This window comes from Eschscholzia californica, unplaced genomic scaffold (genome assembly GCF_041429995.1).
Source record: "Eschscholzia californica isolate CP2 unplaced genomic scaffold, dmEscCali1.0.p SCAF_1, whole genome shotgun sequence".
Lineage (NCBI taxonomy): Eukaryota > Viridiplantae > Streptophyta > Magnoliopsida > Ranunculales > Papaveraceae > Eschscholzia > Eschscholzia californica.
In genome coordinates this window covers 16775087-16797179 of record NW_028238198.1, presented here as the reverse complement: position 1 = coordinate 16797179, position 22093 = coordinate 16775087, and the positions used below count along the sequence as shown (strand labels likewise).

The following is a 22093-nucleotide window of genomic DNA, read 5'->3' as shown; positions in this document are numbered from 1 at the left end:
GCCAAAAGATTTTTTAGACATAAAAAGAAAAATTTATTAGTAGTAAGTATTCAAAATACACCACAGGATTTTCTGAATAAAATATTTAAACTACCAAAACATAGTTTTAGAAAGTTGCAGATTAGTTGTTGATTTTCAGTTTTGAAGTGTGAACATGATTACATTTTGAATTGCCGTATTAATCATAATCATATTATATGGAGTACATACATTAGTAACTACTTATGGGAAGCAATGAGATCGACTCTGGCTGACTCGGCTAACTCGCCCGCTGACTCGGACTCGGATCTTGGTCGAGCTGAATCCGAGTCCGAGTCCGAGTCGTACTACTTAGGTGAAAATAACGAGGTGTGTAAAGTAAAGACCGTAAAATGAATTCCATTCGGGTGGTTTGCAGACGCCTGTCCAGCTGTCCTAAAGAGCGTTGTTAACATAAGCTACACTGAGAGATCGGCGACATGTAAGTGGATGAAAAACTTCGCCATAGTTCGCTTGATATGCTCTCAAGTCTCAACCAAGCTCAAATTAGAAGGCGTAGCATCTGAATGAGTTATTCAATGTCTCTTCTCACAATGTTTTACTTCATGGAAGCCAAACTCTAACAACGGGTTTTCCCTCCAACGAAAATGATGAAATCCACAAACTTGTAAAATTTGAACAGAGGAAATGGCAACACCATCAACTTCAAACATTCATAGCTACAATGACTTGTGTTGATGAAAAATATTAACCTGCAAGATAAGGATCTCATTTCCATATCAGGCTTCACATTGGCTATGATTTTAAGCTGCTTGTTTCTTTCTTGAATACACCTACTGTTGTTTCTCCATTTCTCATTCGTAGTTATTGACTGTCAATGAAAAGGTTCAAAGAAAAGAAAAAACAAAGATATATCTTGCAAAGACATAAATACAGAGTGCTTAACATTTATATGTACCGATTTCAGTTCTCTGATGAAACGTCTAAGTATTCAAAGACAAGGATGTATAGCTTGCACAAAATGAAAGAGTTTCCTACCTCCTAATGTCTTTCCCTCAAGGATATTCTTTTTAAGATGCCGAACTTTTCTCTTCCTTCTCCTTATCTTTGCCATAGATACGCTGAAGTTCACGGGTTGCTGCCTGGTAAGATTCTGGATTGGAGGGGAAAAAACAAGGGAAGGGTAATAAGGACATAGACTGAACTCACTGAAGTAAAGGCAATACATCTGCAAGATTTTCAATCACATCAAATAGAAAATTTACCTTTCCACAGATTGAATGACTTTTGATTAATCTGAGAACCAGTAACATTTTGAATCACTTCAAATAGTAAGTTCTGAGGTGTGCTTCTAAGCTCTTGGACTACTGCGTATATCGTCTTCCCATTCTCGAAATATATATGATTATTTGGGTGTTTTGTCTTGCAACCAGCATGTCGTTCAAACTCGTATGCATTGAGCACCTATGTAAACCGTTTGATTAAATGGAAGTGAATTCAGTATAAGAATTATTTGGGACGAAATAGTAAGAACCTAACATTGTATACGGTACCTTTGAAAATCCACACGATTGACAGCTGCATAAATATCCCGAACCTTTTATGGTCCCTCGAAGTTCCTTTTGACACGCCAATGAATGTCAGAGAAATCAGTTAAGATAAAGAAAAAGAACTATATGGTCAAAATTGGGCGAAAATAAGACTTACTTGCTGTGACCAAGCTACATATTTTACAGGAACTCCATCAAGCATACCAGTCGACAGCAAGCTTCTAACATTGGAAGGAAAATTATTATTATTATTCGAAGCTGTCTTCTTTGACGTTTTAGGCTCTGTCTTGCTATGAGTATCAGATTCAGCCTTCTTCATGCTGGTTTGAGTGGTACTAACTGTCCCAGCTTGTGAAACAATCAGCTTTTTATCATTTGTATTTTCTGATGGTTGACTTGAAGATTGATGAACCATTAACCAGTCAGAGCTCAGCCTGTCTGAGTTCCTATGCTCAGGTTCCCCATGAAAGCCACCAAAAGATATCATATTCTGGTTCTCCTTATTAAAGGAATGAGCAATTGATAATGGCATGGGAGTCCCGGCCTCAATCGTCTGGTAGGAGTGAGCCATTGATAATGGCATACTAGTAACATACTCGTTCTTCTGGTAGGAGTGAGCCATTGATACAGGCAAGCTGTTTCCGAAGTCTTTCACCTGATAAGCGTGAGCCATGGGCAAGCTGTTACCAGATTCCTTCCCTTGATAAGCATGAGCCATTGATACGGGCATGCTACTCCCAGATTCCTTCTCCTGGTAAGTATGGGTCATAGATACAGGCATGCTATAGCCGGAATCCTTTATCTGATATGGGTGAGCCATTGGTACAGGCATAGGATTGCCAGAATCAGTAACATGATAGTTGTGACCCATTGAGATAGAGACCCCACTGTCAGAGTCCCGTACCTGATTGATTTTAACTCTACGAACTCCACCAAGGTTCAGATTGGAACCAGTATAATCCTGTGAAATAGATAAAGCAACATGATCATCATTTCCGAAATGCTCTTGCATACTTCTTCCAACGTTCAAATTTTCGTTGGCATTGGAATGAATAGTCCTGTCGCTGAAGTTGATAGCCTCCCTTGCAGGTTCGGAACCAAATAATCGGTCATTGAATTGGTGGTGACCTCCTCCTGATTCAAAAGTTGAACCATTTTCCCATGAAGAAAGATTTGAAGCCAGAACTCCAGAATATGGTCTGCTGTTTGAAGTATCCATAACTTGTTTCTTGTTGGGAAATAGCTCTGCTTCTGTAGCGTCAAGAAGCCACTGATAAGGTCGTTTGGGTTCTATTCTGGAAGAATTATCGAATGGTATCTGTTCTTCGGGTAATCCTCCAGTTTCCTTTTCGATCCACAAGCCCTTGCTCTGAAAAGACTGTAGATAAAATGTGAACATGAAGTCAGAAGCAAAAGACAAGGACAGAAAAAGTTCAAATGAAAATGAATCTTAAAGCTAAAAGTGGAATCTGAAATATAAACTAAAACCAATTATTTGAACTCTTTGGAGAGACTCTTAAACTGTTAACTAGACGCAGTAGATGTGGATATCGTGTACTTAACAAAGACAAGGACCTAAAAATGTAAATAACAATAACTAAGTTGCTAAACCTATAAAGGCAAAATTGGGTAAAGAAGAAGGTGAGATGGAAGCTAGGGTCAATTGTGTAATTGGCTTCAGCGGCTTACAAGCTAGAAGAGAACATAAAAGTCATTACATGTTTGTGTTTGAATAACTAAAGTATTCAAGGTTAGAAAGCAAACTTACTCGGAAAAAAAAAAAGATATACTCTGGTTGAGAGAACCAGTCAATAATGTTACTTGTAATTATCATTGTCCACCTTAACATTGATACAGGTGTGTCGGTTAACAGTTTGGCATACCAGTTGTTCCATACATGTAATTGGTGAACACAGCTTGCGAAACCGACATCATGAAGATACAACACACAAATTTATATTATATTGATAGTCACTACATCCCTTTTTTTTCAGTTAAACTTCCTTACCAAGCATCGGTCGTACAACATAGAAAGCACAAGATATATTGACCTAGAATCGGATCTACTGTTTATCTCCATAAGCTATTAAATCATATGTTAAAAGTAGAGGCTGATAATTCATCCCAAATAATGATTGGACTCTTATACTATTAACTAATTGCTAAAAAAACAAGATTTAGGGTTCATTTATTTAAGAACATCTAAGCAATCTAGATTGCTAAACTTATAGTTAACAGACTGCAAAGTCAAACAATAACTATGTTGCTAAACTTATAGCGGCGAAATGGGAGAGGAAAAGGCAAGATAGCAGCTAGAGTCACGTTCATGATTGGCTTCAGAGACCGGACAAGCTAAAAGAGAACATAAAAGCAAGCGAGCAGAAAACAACTACTAATGACCCCAAAATACAACTCTAATAAAAAGAACCACCGATACTAGTCAGTTCTAACTACTAATTACCACTGTCCATCTTAAAATTGGTATTGTTATGTGTGTTAAACAAAGAGTTCGCAGAAACAACAACACATGGGCAATGAGATACAAAACTAAAAATATATTATCTTCTTACTCAATAATCATTAGGTACTTTACTTTTTTAGGAATACAATTTACTTCCTTATCGAGCATTGCCATATAATACACACAAAAATGCATTAATGAGACTAACAAGTTTTCACTTACCACTCTTGACACATCAATGCGAAATAAGATAGTTAAGCAAAAATGGAAGAATCATCAAAATCATTGGCCTGGAAAGTACTGAAGTAACTCTACTAAATATTTTTAGAAACACCAAAAACCCAGATCCGATTCCCTTCTAACACTTGAAAAGATAGATCAGGTGCATTTATAGTCTTCATATCTAAGCTAAGCTCCTTCGATCCAAACACTCAAAAAGTTTGAAAATGAGTACAACTGCCACAGGTTTCTCATGAATTTGAACTCAAAACCTCAATGCAATACTCATACATCATTTGAAGTGAAAACCCATCCATGTAAAACCAATTCCCATTATAACTATAAGCTATCAAAGTCAATGAAATCAACACGATTTTCACAAAAGATAGAAAAAAAAACGTAAATTTCTTATGAAATCAATAACTCAGAATATGATTGAAAAAGTTCATACCATCTTTCAAGTTGATTGAAAAGAAAAACAGATTTTGGTGTTTGAAGTCAATGGGTATGTATTTCTTTACTAGTACTAGTTCTTCAACATCAGAAGCTTCTTGACCTGCAAAAATCAGAGAGTTTGCATGTAAAGTTTCAAGCTTTCCATTTAAAATCGAATCAGATTCTGAAATTAAGAACATTCCATATCCAAACCCTAGTTTTTGAAAAGAAAAACTTTGATAATCCAAACCTTTGAGAGTGAAGGATGGATGATGATTCCAGTGAGAGATCAAATAACATTCTAGTAGCCGCGATGTACAGACGAAAAAACCCTTGAAAATAATAAAAAGGGGGGGGCGATTGAGATTTCCCTCTTTTTTTTTTTTTTGGTTCTTCCTTCACTTTCTCTCTCTAATCTGAAAGGGAAATCTCCGAGGTGTTTTATAAACTTGGATATGAATTGATGCGTGACACGATTCGGGATCTAAGTTCCCTTATCTTAACCGTTCATACATGAGGAACTTGTGTTTCTTAATCTTCACCATTGATTTTCTTTTCTTTTTTATTAAAACACTCGATTCTTTATTAATGTTACGGGGGAGGCGGACCAGACTTCTAGGCTGCTAGTAATACTATCCGCTTTAAAATTTCTCGACTTCGCATTTTTAAAAGATCTCGTTAGGTAAGAGTGTTTAACCTCTTAAAAAAAACAGTCTGTCTCACTACTGATGTGAGATTGTTTACAACAATTAACCATTTTATAATGTGCATTTATTGATGCATACAAATTTACTACGTTCTTTTACACACCCTCTCTTATAATGCTAGTTTATCAACAAGTTTTGTATGTTTCACTAATACTACTAAATTCTCGAAGCTGGAGCTCGTTTAGTTAGTTTTTTCGTTAGCATATATACAAGTTTGTATTAACAAACTTTACATTAACAAGGTACAAAGATGAGTATAAGAACAAACCTAATGTCTAAGGGATGACCCCTAAACTCAAAATAGCCTCGCCCCTATACTTGGACACCAACCGGGTAGTCCAGGGGTTGGGTTCCTTGCGGGGTTTGTAGCACGGAGGTGAGGGCTCTCAGACCCACAATTATAGTTGTTTGAATCTTTGTCGAAGTTGCAAAGACTTGAAGATGGAAAGTTGAAGAGAAAGATCCTGCGTTCTGTATCACTACTCTACTACTACAATCTCAAACAATCAGAGTCGACTACGATCTACGATAGTCGTTACATTTGATATTGATACATCAAAGAGGATAATATATTTACTGTCCAGTGAATGTTATGAACTCAATTTGTCACATTGTGGGTCCATTTTTGTTTGCTTTAATGTAGATACACATTTATAAGTTAATGAAGCAAAAGAAGGTTGGTTGAAATACTACGAAAATAGAAGAAATAATTCTCCTCCTACTGTTAAACCTCACAACAAATTGATTGAGCTTCAACCTCTTCTTCAACAATGGGACAGAAATCACTATAATGCTCTCCTATCTGAAATCAAACATCATTCAACCCTCTTAGAAAAGTGTACAGATAACTCTCAGTACACCAGACTTCTTCAGCATCTCAACTCACTTCTAGATAAACAGGAAAAATTCTGGAAATTAAAATCCAGAGATAAGTACATCACTTTAGGGGATAGGAATACAAAATTCTTCCATGCCTTAGCCTCCTCTAGAGCAAGAAATAATAGAATCAAGGGTTTGAGAAATGAGACAGGTAATTGGGTTGTTGAAAGTAATGAGATGGAACAGATTCTTCAGTCACATTTTGCAAAGATCCTCTCTACTCAGAATATAACCCCCTCAACACAAATAGAGGATCTTTTTCAACCTGTCATAACAGAAAGTAATAACAATATTCTTACCTCTATTCCAACTTTAGAAGAGATTGAGCAAACAGTTCATCAACTGAAAGCAGACAAATCTCCAGGGCCAGATGGATACTCCCCCTCCTTCTTTCACCAAAATTGGGATGTAGTTTCATCAGACATAGTACAAATGGTTATTAGTTTCTTCCAACATGGTCACATTGCACCTGAGATAAATGAAACTCACATAGCTCTCATTCCAAAAACTACAAGTCCTGTCTCTCCTTCTGACTTTAGGCCAATAAGTTTATGCAACACTACTTACAAAATCATATCAAAACTTATTGCAAACAGACTCAAACCTCTATTAGACACCTTCATCAGTCCTTTCCAAAGTGCTTTTGTCCCTGGCAGACATGGGTCAGATAACATCCTTTTAGCTTCAGAAATTGCACATTCTATGAAAACTCAAAAAGGAAAACAGAAGTATCTTGGATTGAAACTAGATATGAGCAAGGCTTTTGATAGAATCGAGTGGAGTTTTCTGCTCAAAATTCTCTCAAAGTTAGGCTTTTCAAACTCTTTTTGTAATCTCATTTCCCAATGTATATCAACCTCCACCACATCCATATTGCTCAATGGAATCCCAGGACCCACTTTCAAACCAACTAGAGGTCTTAGGCAGGGAGATCCTCTCTCCCCTTACCTATTCATAATTTGCATGGAAGCTTTCACAAGAATGCTTCATAAAGCCCAAACTAAAGGAGAGATTCAAGGCTTTAAACTTGCAAATTCCTCATCCATCATCTCTCACCTTCTTTTTGCAGATGATTGCCTTTTATTTCTCAAAATGGATATCCCTACTGTCCTCAATCTCCAAAAACTTCTGCATCTCTTTGGCTCAGCTTCAGGTCAAATGGTTAACTTTCATAAAAGTGGTATTTTCTTCAGTGCAAATGCTCATCACAGGCATTGCAAAATTGTTTCAAGAATTTTGAAGGTAAAGAACATCAACAATCAAGATCCTTATCTTGGAACAAATATTTTTATTGGTAAATCCAAAATCAAACCTTTCCTTCCTATTATTGAAAAACTTAGGAAAAAACTTAGTTGTTGGAAAAGAAACCTTCTATCTCAGGCAGGCAGAGGAGAACTTATAAAATCCTCCTTGGCTGCTGCCCCAAGATATCAGATGGCTATTTTTAATCTTCCTTGTAAGATTAAGAATACCATAACATCTTTGCAGAGAGATTTCTGGTGGGGAAACAAAACAGGAGAAAGAAACCTCTACTTGAAAAATTGGAACTCTATCAGCACACCAAAAGCATTAGGAGGATTGGGTTTTAGAAACATAACCATGGATAACATTTCTCTCATAAGTAAACTCAACTGGGAAATCAGAACTAAGGGAGAAGCAACTTGGGTCAAATTCCTTGAAGATAAGTACCATTTTAAGTCCTATAGTCAGCTCAATTGTCCATCAAATGCTTCTTGGGTTTGGAAGAATATAGCAAAAAACCAGGCTCTAGTAGATCAGAATACCTCTTGGGAGGTAGGAAATGGGCAACAAATCAATATTTGGCATAGTTCTTGGATTCCTGGGGTCCAACAACTAGGCTCACCTCAAAATGACTTAGGATACACTTTGGTTTCACAGCTTATATCCCCTAACCAGACTTGGAACCAGGATGTACTGAACCTCTTATTTCCTCAAGACATTATAACCAAGATTCTGTCTATCCCACTTACTTCCACTATGGATACTCAAAAATGGAATCTCTCCCATAATGGACAATTTGCAGTTTCCACTCTATATAAGAAACTGATTCACACTCATCCCCCTACTGTCTCTCCCTCTTCAGAGACCTGGAAAATGCTTTGGAAACTCAGAATTCATCCTAGAATTTTATTGTTCCTGTGGAAATTATCTCATAATATCCTTCCTCTTAATTCAGTGCTAACAAAGTATATGGATAGTATCAACCATCTCTGCCCCCTCTGCAAATTATATTCTGAAACTCCTATCCACTTCACCCAAGAGTGCAAGGTAACAACAGATATAGTTCAGCTTTTTCTCCCTACCATCAGCCATCTTGGAGCAACTGATAGTTTTGAGGAATGGTTCAAGAAGATACATAGCCAAGATAGTCAAACTCAGCATAGCAACTCTCTTACTATGCTTGAGACTCTTTCAACTGTCCTTTGGCACCTCTGGAAGACCAGATGCGATATCATTTTCAAGGGTAGCACTTTCAACCAGGAACACCTTATCTCTACTATTAGGAGCTTTCTGAGCATTCAAACTATAAACCTCAAAACTTACAGCTTAGACCAACCCTCAACCATAACACAATGGTGTCCACCCCCACAGGGATATGTTAAAATCAATTATGATGCTTCATGGGATAAGAACACACTAGTAACTTGCATTGCTATTGTCATCTCTGATGAAACAGGTACCCAGCTTGCCAAGGAATCACTCCTTACCTCCAGCAGAACAGTAGATGAGGGAGAAAGCAAGGCCTGCCTACTAGGGATTCGTTGGGCAATAGAGCATGATGTGAAGAAGGTTCTTTTTGAAGGTGACTCTTTGAATGTCACAAACTTTTTGAAAGGCAGGAAGAATACTACCCACTGGACGTCTAAACACATTTTGAAGGAAGCTAGGAGCATGGTTTCCTCTTTTGAAGATTATAACTTTTTGTATGTAAATAGGAAGTTTAATAGCATGGCACATAATCTTGCTACAAACTCTAGGAAAACCAACATTTGTGTTTCGTTATGTTTTCCTAACTGCTCCTCATCTCATTGTAACATCTCTGTATGTGGTTTGAATCCTAATCAATAGATGTTATCTTTGAAAAAAAATACTACGAAAATATGAATATGACGTCAGACCCACCACGAATCAAAGGCATAAGGATTTGTATCCAACCTTCAACCTTGCTTGCCCACATTTAATGGGTAAACAACCTTACCACAAGCAAGCAAGCTTGTGATGTTTTAAGTCATTTGAATAGTTGATTTTGAGTCAAATGGATTACCACAACAAGCATGCTTGTGATGTTTTAAGTCGTATATAAACCACTTCAAATCTATATAACAAAATACCGGAAGGGATTCTCTTTTGAAATTTTTCTTTCAAAAGAGGATTCTATAGGCCCCCAAGTTTGTCGCTACAGGCTCCCCTTTTTAATCATACGTAATGGTTTGAAAAATCACTAACGAAATCAAGAACGGTTTGTTTATGGATGACAACAAAATACCAGATACCGAACCAACGAACACCCCTAGTGGCCAATTTTGTTGAAACTGGGTTTAAGATTCACCAAATTCAATTCAAAGGTTTTCAGTTGAAATTAGTGAATTCAGACCAAATTTTATTACAAAATTCGACTCAAGATTTACCGAATTTTCCAACCCCAAAATTTTAAGTTGAAACTAATGTCGAATTTGTGGACTTCAGCAACATTTTGTATCAAAAATCAGTGAGAGTCCACCGATCAAACTTTTATTCAATAGTTGTCAGGTCCTTTGAGATCTACGGACTTGAGCCAATTTTGTAAGTTGTGTCCACTCCACCGAATTTAAAGTAGAAAAACACGTAGGAGTGCCTATTTCGAGAGGAGGCGCTTTTAACCATTTCCGTAGATGTCAATTACCGGAGGCCCCAAAACACTTTCTGAAGGCACCCGGCACCTTTACAGTGAAGTCGATTTCAACTCACTTTTTTTCTCCCTCTCTCTCTTTCTATTTTTCTGGTCTTCTCTTTATTTCTCTCTCTCTCTCTAGGTAAACGAATTCAAAGGGTTTTTTTTTACCTGTTCTCGTGATCGGCCAAGTTGCAGAAAAGGGTTAGTTTCAGAATCTCAAACCCTTTTTGTTTTTAGATTTTATTTTATCGTTTGATCGTGATTTAGCTTATCTTTGTTCATTGTTCTGAGATTTGATTGATTCAATTTCTACTTATTTTTAGATTTAATTCATGGTTTTTATGATTCAAGTCGTTTGTTTTTTCACTTTAGATTCGATATGTAGTGCTTAAAATCGATAAGTAAATGTTTAAGATCGTGTATTGAATTTGGGGTAGGAAAATTTAGGGTTTTTAAATGATAAATTTAGGGGTTTCCAAGTTTCCCATTTTAGTATTCTCTTATTCTTGCTTGAAATTATAGTCTCCTATTATATAAGTTAGATACTTAGATATTATATGAGATATTAGACGTACCATAGTCTAAATCAATGCAATTCTAGTATGAAATTAGAGTCTCTAATTTTGTTAGATGTTTCAATTTTAGGGCTTTCCAAGTTTCCCATTCTAGTATTCTCCTATTCTAGCTTGAAATTATAGTCTTCTATTTTGTAACTTAGATATTATATGAGATATTAGACAAACCATAGCCTAAATCAATGCAATTCCAATGTTTTAGGGACAATTGGAGGTGGAGGATTGATGAAATTCCTATTACTTTATAAGTTATAAATCTTAGAGAAGTTTGAAATTAATTCATTAGTTGGTGACTTGATGTCTAAATACTCATCCATTGACATTGTTAATTGATTCATAGTTAGCCTTAGTTCATTAGTTTGAATTCTATTCTTTGAAAGATCGTAGGGCTCAACTCAAGTAACACGATTATATATCTCAAGTGGCGTTCTTTTGATGGTCGGATAATATTTCATCTTAGTGGTTTTTTGTATCTTTTGGTAGTCTTATGTTTCCACCTTTCTTTTTGTACGTATTTTATCATACTTCATGAGATATATAGCAAATCTTTTAAATAGGTACACATTGGTCAATGTAAATGTTACTTAGAGTTTTATATTAGTATACGAATATTTTAATGAATCAATTCATTTCTAGTCTCAAGCTTTTCCATGAAACATTATATTTTGTCAGGTACCAGATTGGAAGGCCAAGTTATTTCGCAGATACGGGAAGGGAAAAACGATCATTTTCGCGATCAGGTATTACTAAATTTTAACTGTTGTGAACTATTTAATTTTCTTTTTCAGAAAATATACATAAATGTGAGGTGCTCGTTATTGTTGTCACTAGAAATTGCCTTTAAATAACACTTTTACATGTATCCTAGGTATAAACCTACTTATAGTGACTTTTAGTTAAACATTTTGGCTACCATAAAATTAAAGCTTAGCCTTGGTCAAGTTGAAATCCTGGCTTCGCCCCTGTGTGAAACTAAATGGTTTAATCAATCATTAATTCTATTTAGGTTAGGAAAATGTTTGGATGTGAAAATAAAGTATTTCTTCAGGGAAAGAAAAATCAAGTTTACCCTATCAGTTTGTGGGGGTCAAATCGAACTGTCGAACACTTCTTGCAGTCAAAATGATGAGTTGGGCACAAATTGTGAGCCAAAACAGAATTAACCCTACTACTTTTTTTTATGTATACCCATGGTAGTTAGAACTTCAAAGATCCACCTAAAAAGATGAAACTTTGAATGACAAATTTGTGAGTAAATATTTCTCCAAAAAGTTCTTGGGTAGATTTTAAATAAAAACTTATTTATTTTCATAAAAAACGAATAATGCAAAGTTTCGAAGTTCTTAAAAAATGTTGTAGACCAATAACACTAAATTTCGTAGTTCTTAAAATAAATAAAAAAACTTTGAACCAGTAACACTAAACTTTAAAGTCCCTAAATAAAGTTCTGAACGAATAACATGAAATTTAAAAGTTCTTAAAAAAAAGTTTTGATTCCTAAACTTTAAAGTTCTTAAAATCGTTGAAGATCTGATGAAAGTTCTGAACGAATAACTTTCGCTTAGAGATTTGCATCGGAAGCGAACATAAACGGGAGGATTTCTATTTTGTTACGAAGTGAGACTGGAGATGCTCTACATTGGTCTTCTATATTTCATATCTTTGTTTTGTTTGTTTTCTTTTTAATATGAACTACAATTTACATTAGTCATTACATGACATTGATACATCATCAAGATGATAAGCACGATAACCACATAAAGTAAATTACAAATGAAAGAGGTCTAAAGCCCAATAACACATGAAAGAGCCCTAAAACTTGACAAATTAACTATTTATACCTTTAATAACTCAAATTCAATGACCATATATTCCTCTTCAACAAAAAAGAACTATGGGTTCCACTTTCTATAGGAATCGACCTCCGGGATTTTGGATTTCGTATCGGGAGAGAAGGCATGTCTTGCCAAATTGGCTTAATGTGTCTGCCCCGCAAAATAAACATCAACGGCTACTCTTTTTTTTTGGTAAGGAATCAACGGCTACTCAAACAAGCAAAAAAATCCTCTTCATCACTCTCGAGTAGAATTTAGGGAGCATTCGAATGGAGAAAATGATCCCATTGTCTTATTCCTTTCTGAGAAGAAGATTCAGTACTCAGCTTTTCGTTAGCAGTAAGTTTTCGACAATCCTTACTAACCATAATTCTACTACACTTGCCCTCTTGATTTCATCATTTTTCAGTTTATCTTTTAGGGTTTAAGTTAAATGTTTTGGGTTTTTGTTTCATTTTGTTATTAGGGTTATCATCTTTCACCACCGATGAAGAATTGGAAAGGTTGTTTTCCCCATTTGGTAAAGTAAAAGAAGGTAAGAATTTTTTTTTCCTCTTTTGGCATTTAAGAAAGAATTTATTTACTAAACCCTAGAAAGACAAAACTGTTTCAAACTTGTTGTTAGTGAAAAAAATTGAATTTTGATAAAACAGCAAGACTAGTGAAAGATGGAAGAACTCAAAGACCTAAAGGATTTGGATTTGTTACATATGAGTCTGATTTGGAAGCACAGAAGGCATTAAAGGGGATGGATGGAAGGGTATGTTCCTATAATATTTCTATTTTAGGTTTCTTCTTCTCCTATTGAAAGTGGATGAAGTTGATCTTGTTTATTTATACGAACACTTAAAATTGCTATTCATATTTTGAGATCAATACATTAAAGGGTTAGATGGTTTGAATATAGGATATAATCTTAATCCCCTTGATTTCGTCCTCCATGGATCTCGTCTGACCCATCTGAATTGTTTGAAACAAATTGACCTTGTGAGAATAGTCCCACATGGGGAAGGGATATCTAGCAACCAAGAATATAATGTCTAGGTCTTCTCCACTCATTGCCAATTGGTTTTGAGTTGGATGGATGACCACAAATTTAACAGACTCTAAATCAGCTCGAATTAGCCATATTCGTGACTTTTGGGGGGGAAATAGTAATTTGTAGTTTCTTAGTTTTTTTTTCTGGATCCATCTTCAACAATTGTGTACTATGCGTTGAATGTCTACAAATGTTTTTCATAGACGATGAAAGCTGGTATCTATGATCGCCTATGAATTGATAGGCTCGACTGTTATAAGAAACTTTGTATGTTGAATTACTTTCGCATGCACATGAGATCTTGCTCCAGTGGTAGTACACCAACTCCGAAACCCAGAGGTCATGAATCGATACGTGGTAGTGGTGGAAATCTATCATTTGTTAATTCCTGTTATTAAGGGTATAAATTATTAATCTAAGTATGGCCTTGAATGTAGTTTGTATGGCTTTTAAGTTCTGTTTCAAAAAAGAATTTTTCATGGACTGGAAAATAATAAATCCTGTAATTTATAAGCTTTTGAAGTAGGAAAAGTTCGGTTTTACTTGGTATAAGCGGAATTTTTGCAGATTTTCACTCCTCAGGTATGACTTGGTGACTTCTATCACATGGACTAGTAACAACTTTAAAAAGTCCAGATGAACTTGATAAAATGGGGAGTTTAAATTTAACGTTGAAACAAATCTGCTTATACTTGCATCCTATTTTGTCAAGTTCATGTGTGCCAACCAGAAATTATTCAAGGGATAGCATTCGAATAAACACTACCAACACATAGCATGCTAAAATTTGAAAAACTTCCCCGAATACCAATTGCAGTTTTCTTGTCTGTTTTCTCGTCCGCATTTCGTAAAGAATTCGACGTAATGTACATATGAATGTTTTGTGTTGGAATTGAGTGAGATTAGTTTTGATTGGTCATACATCAAATATAATTCCTGGTTTTGGTTTATATACCTCTGAGGAAACTCTTATATATAACACCTAATCCCCAAGCATCCTGTATTGATACACCATATGCAGATAGTAGGTGGAAGGCTAATCTTTGTCGAAGTTGCAAAGACTTGAAGGTGGAAAGTTGAAGAGAAAGATCCTGCGTTCTGTATCGCTACTCTACTACTACAATCTCAAACAATCAGGGTCGACTACGATATACGATAGTCGTTACATTTGACATTGATACATCAAAGAGGATAATATATTTACTGTCCAGTGAATGTTATGAACTCAATTTGTCACATTGTGGGTCCATTTTTGTTTGCTTTAACGTAGATACACATTTATAAGTTGATGAAGCAAAAGAAGGTTGTTTGAAATACTACGAAAAGATGAATATGACGTCCGACCCACCAGGAATCAAAGGCATAAGGATTTGTATCCAACCTTCAACCTTGCTTGCCGACATTTAATGGGTAAACAACCTTACCACAACAAGCAAGCTTGTGATGTTTTAAGTCATTTGAATAGTTGATTTTGAGTCAAATGGATTACCTCAACAAGCATGCTTGTGATGTTTTAAGTCGTATATAAACCACTTCAAATCTATATAACAAAATAACAGAAGGGATTCTCTTTTGAAATTTTTCGTTCAAAAGAGGATTTTATAGGCCCCCAAGTTTGTCGCTACAGGTTGCCCTTTTTTATCATACGTACCCCTCCCCCCCCCCCCCCCCCCCCCCCCCCCCCCCTACTCCACTCCACCCACAAATGTGGGAGGTTCCTAATAAAAATTCACGATGATATATATATATATATATATATATATATATATATAGAAGGGTATATCACTTATATCAATCAAATGTTACAGAATTTATTGTTATATTTTATTGAGAGATTTTTGTTAGTTATTATATTTTTTGTTTCTTTTATCTTAAATTAATTATTATTTTATTGAGAGAGAGATTTTAATTTATTTTTTTTAATCTTTGAAATTTATTTTGTTTCTTTTTTTCTTAAATTAGTTATTTTCTTACTAAGAGAAAAGGATTATTGTTTTTTAAATTGGAACTTTATTTCTACGAAGGACTATATTTAAATTTTGAGAAGGGCTTCTAGACAATATACTTTATTAAAAAATGATGTTTGTCTCAGTCATCGTTTTCCCTTTTGTTTAAAATAGGAACTTTATTTCTACGAAGGATTATATTCTAATATGACCTGGCCTATACCCACTCAAACTTTAACATAACCTACCCTATAGCCTAACTAGATAATGGCTTAAAGCCCAACTACACTACATTACTTATATCTTAATAATCCCAAGTAAAATAACTAAAGATTCCAGATTCGAATCTGGGAACTCCAGAGATTTTTGGAGTTTATGTCAACACCATGGAATCAATTGGGCTACCAACTGTTGACCGGAAGAGGATATATTTTAGATAGAGAGCAAAAAACAAAGAGGAATTGGGACTCTCCCGTTTTCTCGCCAAACCATCATCTTCTCCGGCCGGGATCACTCAGCACCGTTACCGCCTTCCGTCGGAAGAATGACCTCGAAACGGACCTTGAGAAGCACGACTACGTACGAGAGCATTAGGACTGTGAAAATCAAAATAGGTACTCCTAATTCTTATTCTCTCTCTCTCTCTCTCTCTCTCTCTCTCTCTCTGTCTGTCTAGGGTTTTTGTAATCCAACATTTAACTCTCATCTCTCCTTTGGGTAAAGTGCAATAATTTTTCAGGATGAATATTCCATTTTTCTAGGGCTTAGGTATGACGTTCACTCATTTGATATACTCACTTTTTTTTTAAGCTTCTAGATCAATCCGATAACCCTAGATATCGTAGGACCTTTTGTTATATTATTTCCCCATGATCTTAAACTTTCACTTATAATAGTTGTGTATGCCCAATTAATTCTTCTTGCTTCCGATTATCTTCCTAAGAATGTGATTCTTGATGCACCAAACACCATTATAGAATGTAATTTTGGTAATCGAGTTCCATTTTTGTAAACCCACACATGGCTAGGGACTAGAGTGTAGTCTCCTTTCGAACCTACCAGTATCGCATTATGAGGTTAACATTGTTTTTGCATTAAGGAGATGGTTTCTAAGTTTTATCTCTCCTCTTTTGTAAGCAGATCACTCTATGCCAGAAACGATCGCAAACAAGTTTGATGACAATCTCCTTTGTCAAATTCTAATACGTCTGCCTGCAAAAGCCGTAACTCGATTAAAACTTATGAGCAAAAGATGGCAACCCTTGATCTCTGATCCTTTCTTTGTAAACGAACATACTAGTCATCAAACCAATCGAGATGCGTGTAGTTTTTTTTCTGGCTGTTTATCTGATGGAAATATCATTTGCCGAACTTTTGCTCCCTCTTCAACCAATAGTCCGACCACCTTTTCTTTAGGCTTACGTGAAAAGTTCGACTTATTTAAGCCTCATGTGTCACCCAATCTCCTTAGTGAGACCACCCATTTTCTAGACTTACCGCAAGTGTTTAAGTGTTTCGATGCAGCAATTTCAGCTAGTTGTCATGGCATTCTTTTGGTTGAGTTTGGAAGCTACAATTATATTTGCGTTTTTAACCCTTTAACCAAGAAAAACCAGATTATTCCATCTCCTCTAAAACAAAGATCTTGTTGTTTCGGATTAGTTTTTGGGCCAACTTCCACCTCTCCATATTACTATAACCACTACAATGTAGTTTGCATGGTCATAACAAAGACAATGGTTAAATTCAAGATCTACAGTCACGAGAAATGGCGTTGGAGAGATTCCAAGAAGACTACGAGGATAAGCTTTAACGACTGGGTATATACACAGTCCAATCCTGTTTGTTTTCGAGGAATTATACATTGGTTAATTGACAATGGACATATTATTGCATTCGATGCGGATAAAGAAGAGAGCAAAATGATTGAAATACCAAAGAGCGTAAGGGAAATGGCGGAAAATAGATGCAGACCTTGGTTTGGAGTTGTAGAAGATGAAATTAGCATTGTTCTTGTTACCCCAAAACATGAAATAGTAATTTGGGTACTCGACGATTACGAAAACAACAAGTGGAAAATGAAGAGAAAAGATGTGATAAAAACTGAGAAGGATAGTAAAGTTTATATTGAACCCATCTTCTTTGATGGTCGGAGATTGATTTTACACGTGTGCCCGTCTTCAAAGGTTGGTAAGTGGAAATATGATTGGGTAGAACACGATATCCAGACTGGTGTTTCTCGACTTTTATGTTGTACAGATGATCCGAGATGTTTTCCTGATATAAGCACTCTAACTGAGGTTTTTCCGCAGGACCCAATGCTTCGTTATGCAGAAAATTTGTATGATTAGGAAATATGTGTAGTAACTTTTTGTTATGTAATGATTTTAAGTGTCTATTATACGGAGATGTATTATGAATTGGCATAGCAGTTTGGTTTTGTTTCATCTTTGTTTCTTTTGGGTAAGTTGAACTAGTTTATTAGTTGGCCTTGAACATTCTCGGAGTCCTTTTCTACTCATTTTGTGTATCAACGTAAACGTTATACTGTGATGTGAAATGTAGTTGGTCGACTGTGTTACACTCAATGTCTGAATTCAGGCGAGTCAATTACTGGATGTTTGTTTCTATTTAACTCAATTTGAATGGTTTGTTTTGTTGGATTTTGAGTCCATTTAATTTAAGAGATTTAGGCACATATGAGAGAAAATATAATATTTTTTTTGGTAACTCTTGAAGAACATCAAAATTTGGAATATGCATTTTTCAAGATAAGTCCATCTCCCTTTCTATAATCCCTGAATTTGTTTCTTCTTCTTTTCTAGTTAGTAACTCTTGAGAGATAAAGTGTGAGAAGATCACTATTGAAGATGGCAAGATCAAACAAATCAAAGACAGACCATAGTTGAAGACCTAAAGAGAGAGAAAAATAATTTCACGTTCAAACTCAAACCAATATACTAGTTTTTTCTTCACCAACGTACTTGGATTTTTATTGAATACTCTTTTGGAACCCTATAAACCAAGCAATCTGTTGCTCATGTTCGTGTTTCGATGGAATCCCACGAAAAATAATATACAACTAGTTGAGGTTTCGCACGATATCTGGAACAAGGAAGCAAAGTTTCCACGAAGTTGGAGGGTTTCTTCATTGATTGAGATGTTTTCTTTCACCGTTAAAGGCTTGCAAAATAAAACGGTGGGTGGATTTTGAGAGGTTAAGACTTATTATATGCTCAAAGTAAGCATTATATAGGAGACTTAGTATATGCTTAAAGTAAGCATTATATTGATTGTTAAGATTGACTATATGGTGTTAACTTCTTAGTCCAATTCAAGCTAGCTTTCAATAGGGTTTATTTTGCAGCATATCTCTCTCCTGTTGGGATTTGTGGTAGCAAATATTATTGGTTCTGTCTTAGCTCTTAGTTTGTTTGCATCCTAGCTCTTAGTTTTCTAACCCTTCTCATTTTTATAGTTAAGGTATCTTTAGCTGGGTTATCTCCATTTGCTGGTGATTGGGGTACTTACTGTTTTCCTTTTGTTTGGGGTAGGTAAGAAGGACCCTTAAGTTCGGAATATCTATTGCCTTTCAGTATGACTACTCAGACCGCCTATTTAAACCCCCAATTGAACCGCCTAAGAAAGAAACCCATGTTTCTCTCTCCACGTGAGCAAACACGTGAGAGGATAGAGAAACATGGGTTTCTCTCTTGGTCGGTGCTCAGGAGAGAGAAACATGGGTTTTTCTCCTGGGTGGTTCAATTGGCAGTTGAAATAGGCGGGTTGAGTAGAGTTATCCATTGCCTTTAGCTTGTTGATTTCCTAGCCTATGCTTCTTCAGTTGTGTACATTGTGTCCCTTCGTTGGACACAAAACTTCACCGTACCTTTCACATCGCAATCCTATCCTGGAACATGAGAGGGTGCTGTAACTACATTAACCGCAAACATCTTCTAACACTTACCGAACACCATTAAAAGCTTCATTGAATAATTCCGCTTGCTAGCATGGACTTCAACCTTCATACTGTTGAACCCAATAACAAGGTTGGGGTTTTGGCCCTATATTGGAATTAGGTTGGATATTATTTACTCAGATAGTAACATTATTCACTCTAATGGATATCTTAACAACACTAATCATAATTTCATGTGTGCTGATCTCTATGGGTGGCACATTACTCGTATACCAAACACAAACTTCGCCCCTGGAAACAACTAGAGTCGCTTAGTAAAACCGTTTTGACGCCCTGGATCATAATGGGCGACCTTAACTATATACATGGTCTAACTTGTCGTTTGAATGGTCGATTTTGAGTTGAATGGATTCAGAAGCATGAGATTCTTTACAAGGAAAGAAAACAAACACCAACAAACCAATTTTGAGAAACAATGGTTAGTGAGAAAGAAGCAAGAAGTTTCATTCATTCATTCATTCATTCAAATAGAAGATTATATCACCTACTAACAAGAAAGAAAAACAATGAAAAGAAAAGAAGAGAGAACAGTTTGGGGAGAGAAATAAACCCACTTCAAATTTTACATACAAAAAACAAGATGGGATTTTCTTTTTCTTGTGGGTAAGAAGAGGAAAGAGAATTAAGCTTTCTTAGGAGATTTAGTTGCCTTGGAAGGAGATTTGGGGGTTTTAGTAGCTGCTTTTTCTGCTGCTTTCTCTGATTTCTTGGGTAAGAGAATAGGGTTTATATTTGGAAGAACACCTCCATGAGCAATGGTTACACCAGCTAGAAGTTTTCCAAGTTCTTCATCATTTCTTACTGCTAATAATACATGTCTTGGTATTATTCTGTTCTTCTTGTTGTCTCTTGCTGCATTTCCTGCCAACTCCAATACCTAAAAAAAACCAACAAATCAATTCAACAAAAACCCATCATATCAAAAATCAATCAAGGATCTTACTGGAAATAACCAAATTAGGGTTTCCACTATGAGTTTTCAGAAGCTCAATTTCATTAGTTTTACAAGGATCTTCATTAATTTAAGGGAATTAATGATCAGATCAATTAATCAACTCAACTTCTTGCTCATGATTTACAATTAAAGTATATTTACAATTAAAGTATATTGAAAAGGTCAACCCCACTAAAATTCATAACCAGATAATCATCAAAACCCATTTTCAAATGATAATTTCTTGTAGATAGTAGTCAAAATTAGGGGGAAATCTGACCTAATAATAACTTCTGATAAGGAAGATGAAATTATGCAATTCAAAATAGATTTTCAAAATTTTAAAGAAACCAATCAAAGGAACAACCCATTAAACAAATTAAACGCTCAAACTAATTCAGATATGATAAGAAACAGAACATAATTCACAAATGAAAACCCTAGAAAGTACCTCCCTAGAAAGTGATAGTAAATAAGGGAAATGAAGAAAACGAACCTCAGCTGCGAGATACTCAAGAACAGCAGCAAGATAAACAGGAGCACCACTTCCGACACGCTGAGAGTAACGTCCTTTCTTCAAATACCTACCGATTCTACCCACAGGAAACTGTAAACCAGCTTTAACTGAACGAGATACTGATTTCTTCTTTGGTCCACCTCCCTTTCTTCCTCCGGCACCTTTCTTCACTTTTCCGGTATCCATATCTTTCTTAACTAGTTTGCCGGAATAATTAGCCGGGAAAATGGTGGATCTGAAGTTTCGGTTTTCTTGGTAGTAGTGGTGGTGGCGATGGTTGTGGTGGTGGTGATGGTGGTTTGAGACTTTTTATATAGTAGTTGAGTTGACAGCATTCTCGTTTGGATTTAAGCAAATTTTCAATCGTTGGATCATTCCACTAATGTACGGCTATAAACGTCTATATATACGATCTCTGTCATCCAATTTCGACCAATAAGAATTGAGATCTAATGTGAGACTTGGAAATGGGTCCATGAAGATTAGGGCCTAAAATTGATCAAAAGATAGGGAGAACAGGGTTTTTGGAGCTTGGAGCTTACCCTCTCATCATTAATTGGTAATTGAGTTACTAAATGATTAGATTTACAAGGTGCGCTCCTCTGATGGGAACCATTAAAATTAACTTCGATGGAGCTTACAAGGAAACCAGAGCAGCATGCGCAGCAGTGGCAAGAGACAAGAACGGAACGATTCTTGAGATTAGAACAGATCTGTTCTCGCCGATTTCGCCTTTGCATAACGAATTATTAGGGTTTCGGTCGGCAGTAGAGATGATGGAAGACAGGAGGGAAGGCATTTATATCATTGAAGGAGATTCTAGGATTTTGCTAGATTTAATCTCAGCTGAAGATCCTATAATCCCGTGGAGATTACTAAGACGACATCAACGACCTACGGGAGCGCACGCATCAACTGCATGTCACACTCGCCTATTGTCCTCGTGCGAACAACACGTTGGCACACGATTTGGTCGCTGATTCGCCAACGCTTTGAGTTTGGAAGTTTTCGGTTTTAGTACTATGGTTAGACTTGTTTACATTTTAACCCTTTTCACTGGTTGATTTGGGTGAACTTTGTAACTATCTTTTATTAATGGTATTTACTTTCCTCAAAAAAAAAAAATTGGTAATTGAGTTTACT

At 35.9% G+C, this 22093-nt stretch overlaps 4 protein-coding genes across 5 annotated transcripts; 2 read left to right on the top strand and 2 right to left on the bottom strand.

Annotated features, from left to right (window-relative positions):
- Window positions 1-104: 104 nt before the first annotated feature.
- LOC147564629 (uncharacterized) lies at window positions 105-5177 on the bottom strand. Of its 2 annotated transcripts, none has more exons than XM_086648466.1 (7): window positions 4895-5177; window positions 4661-4765; window positions 1687-2907; window positions 1533-1598; window positions 1245-1443; window positions 1018-1132; window positions 105-850 (listed from the first exon to the last, which is right to left on the bottom strand). In XM_086648466.1, the coding sequence occupies exons 2-6, from the start codon at window positions 4661-4663 to the stop codon at window positions 1050-1052; spliced, it is 1572 nt and encodes a 523-aa protein (XP_086504592.1). In that variant the 5' UTR covers window positions 4664-4765; window positions 4895-5177; the 3' UTR covers window positions 105-850; window positions 1018-1049. The 2 variants fall into 2 exon arrangements, with proteins under 2 accessions (XP_086504592.1, XP_086504599.1); XM_086648473.1 differs by having other exon boundaries at window positions 105-731.
- Window positions 5178-6407: 1230 nt separating this feature from the next.
- LOC147564628 (uncharacterized) lies at window positions 6408-14888 on the top strand. The gene is made up of 7 exons (XM_086635667.1): window positions 6408-9054; window positions 9188-9300; window positions 10265-10326; window positions 11373-11440; window positions 13002-13070; window positions 13189-13295; window positions 14596-14888. The coding sequence occupies exons 1-7, from the start codon at window positions 6408-6410 to the stop codon at window positions 14638-14640; spliced, it is 3111 nt and encodes a 1036-aa protein (XP_086491793.1). The 3' UTR covers window positions 14641-14888.
- Window positions 14889-15937: 1049 nt separating this feature from the next.
- Window positions 15938-18183, top strand: LOC147564627 (putative F-box protein At1g47790). The gene is made up of 2 exons (XM_086648275.1): window positions 15938-16134; window positions 16661-18183. Exons 1-2 carry the CDS (start codon window positions 16065-16067, stop codon window positions 17869-17871), a joined length of 1281 nt encoding a protein of 426 aa, XP_086504401.1. The 5' UTR covers window positions 15938-16064; the 3' UTR covers window positions 17872-18183.
- Window positions 18184-19918: 1735 nt separating this feature from the next.
- On the bottom strand, window positions 19919-21328 carry LOC147564626 (histone H2A). The gene is made up of 2 exons (XM_086648446.1): window positions 20930-21328; window positions 19919-20376 (listed from the first exon to the last, which is right to left on the bottom strand). The coding sequence occupies exons 1-2, from the start codon at window positions 21134-21136 to the stop codon at window positions 20122-20124; spliced, it is 462 nt and encodes a 153-aa protein (XP_086504572.1). The 5' UTR covers window positions 21137-21328; the 3' UTR covers window positions 19919-20121.
- Between the last annotated feature and the right edge of the window lie 765 nt (window positions 21329-22093).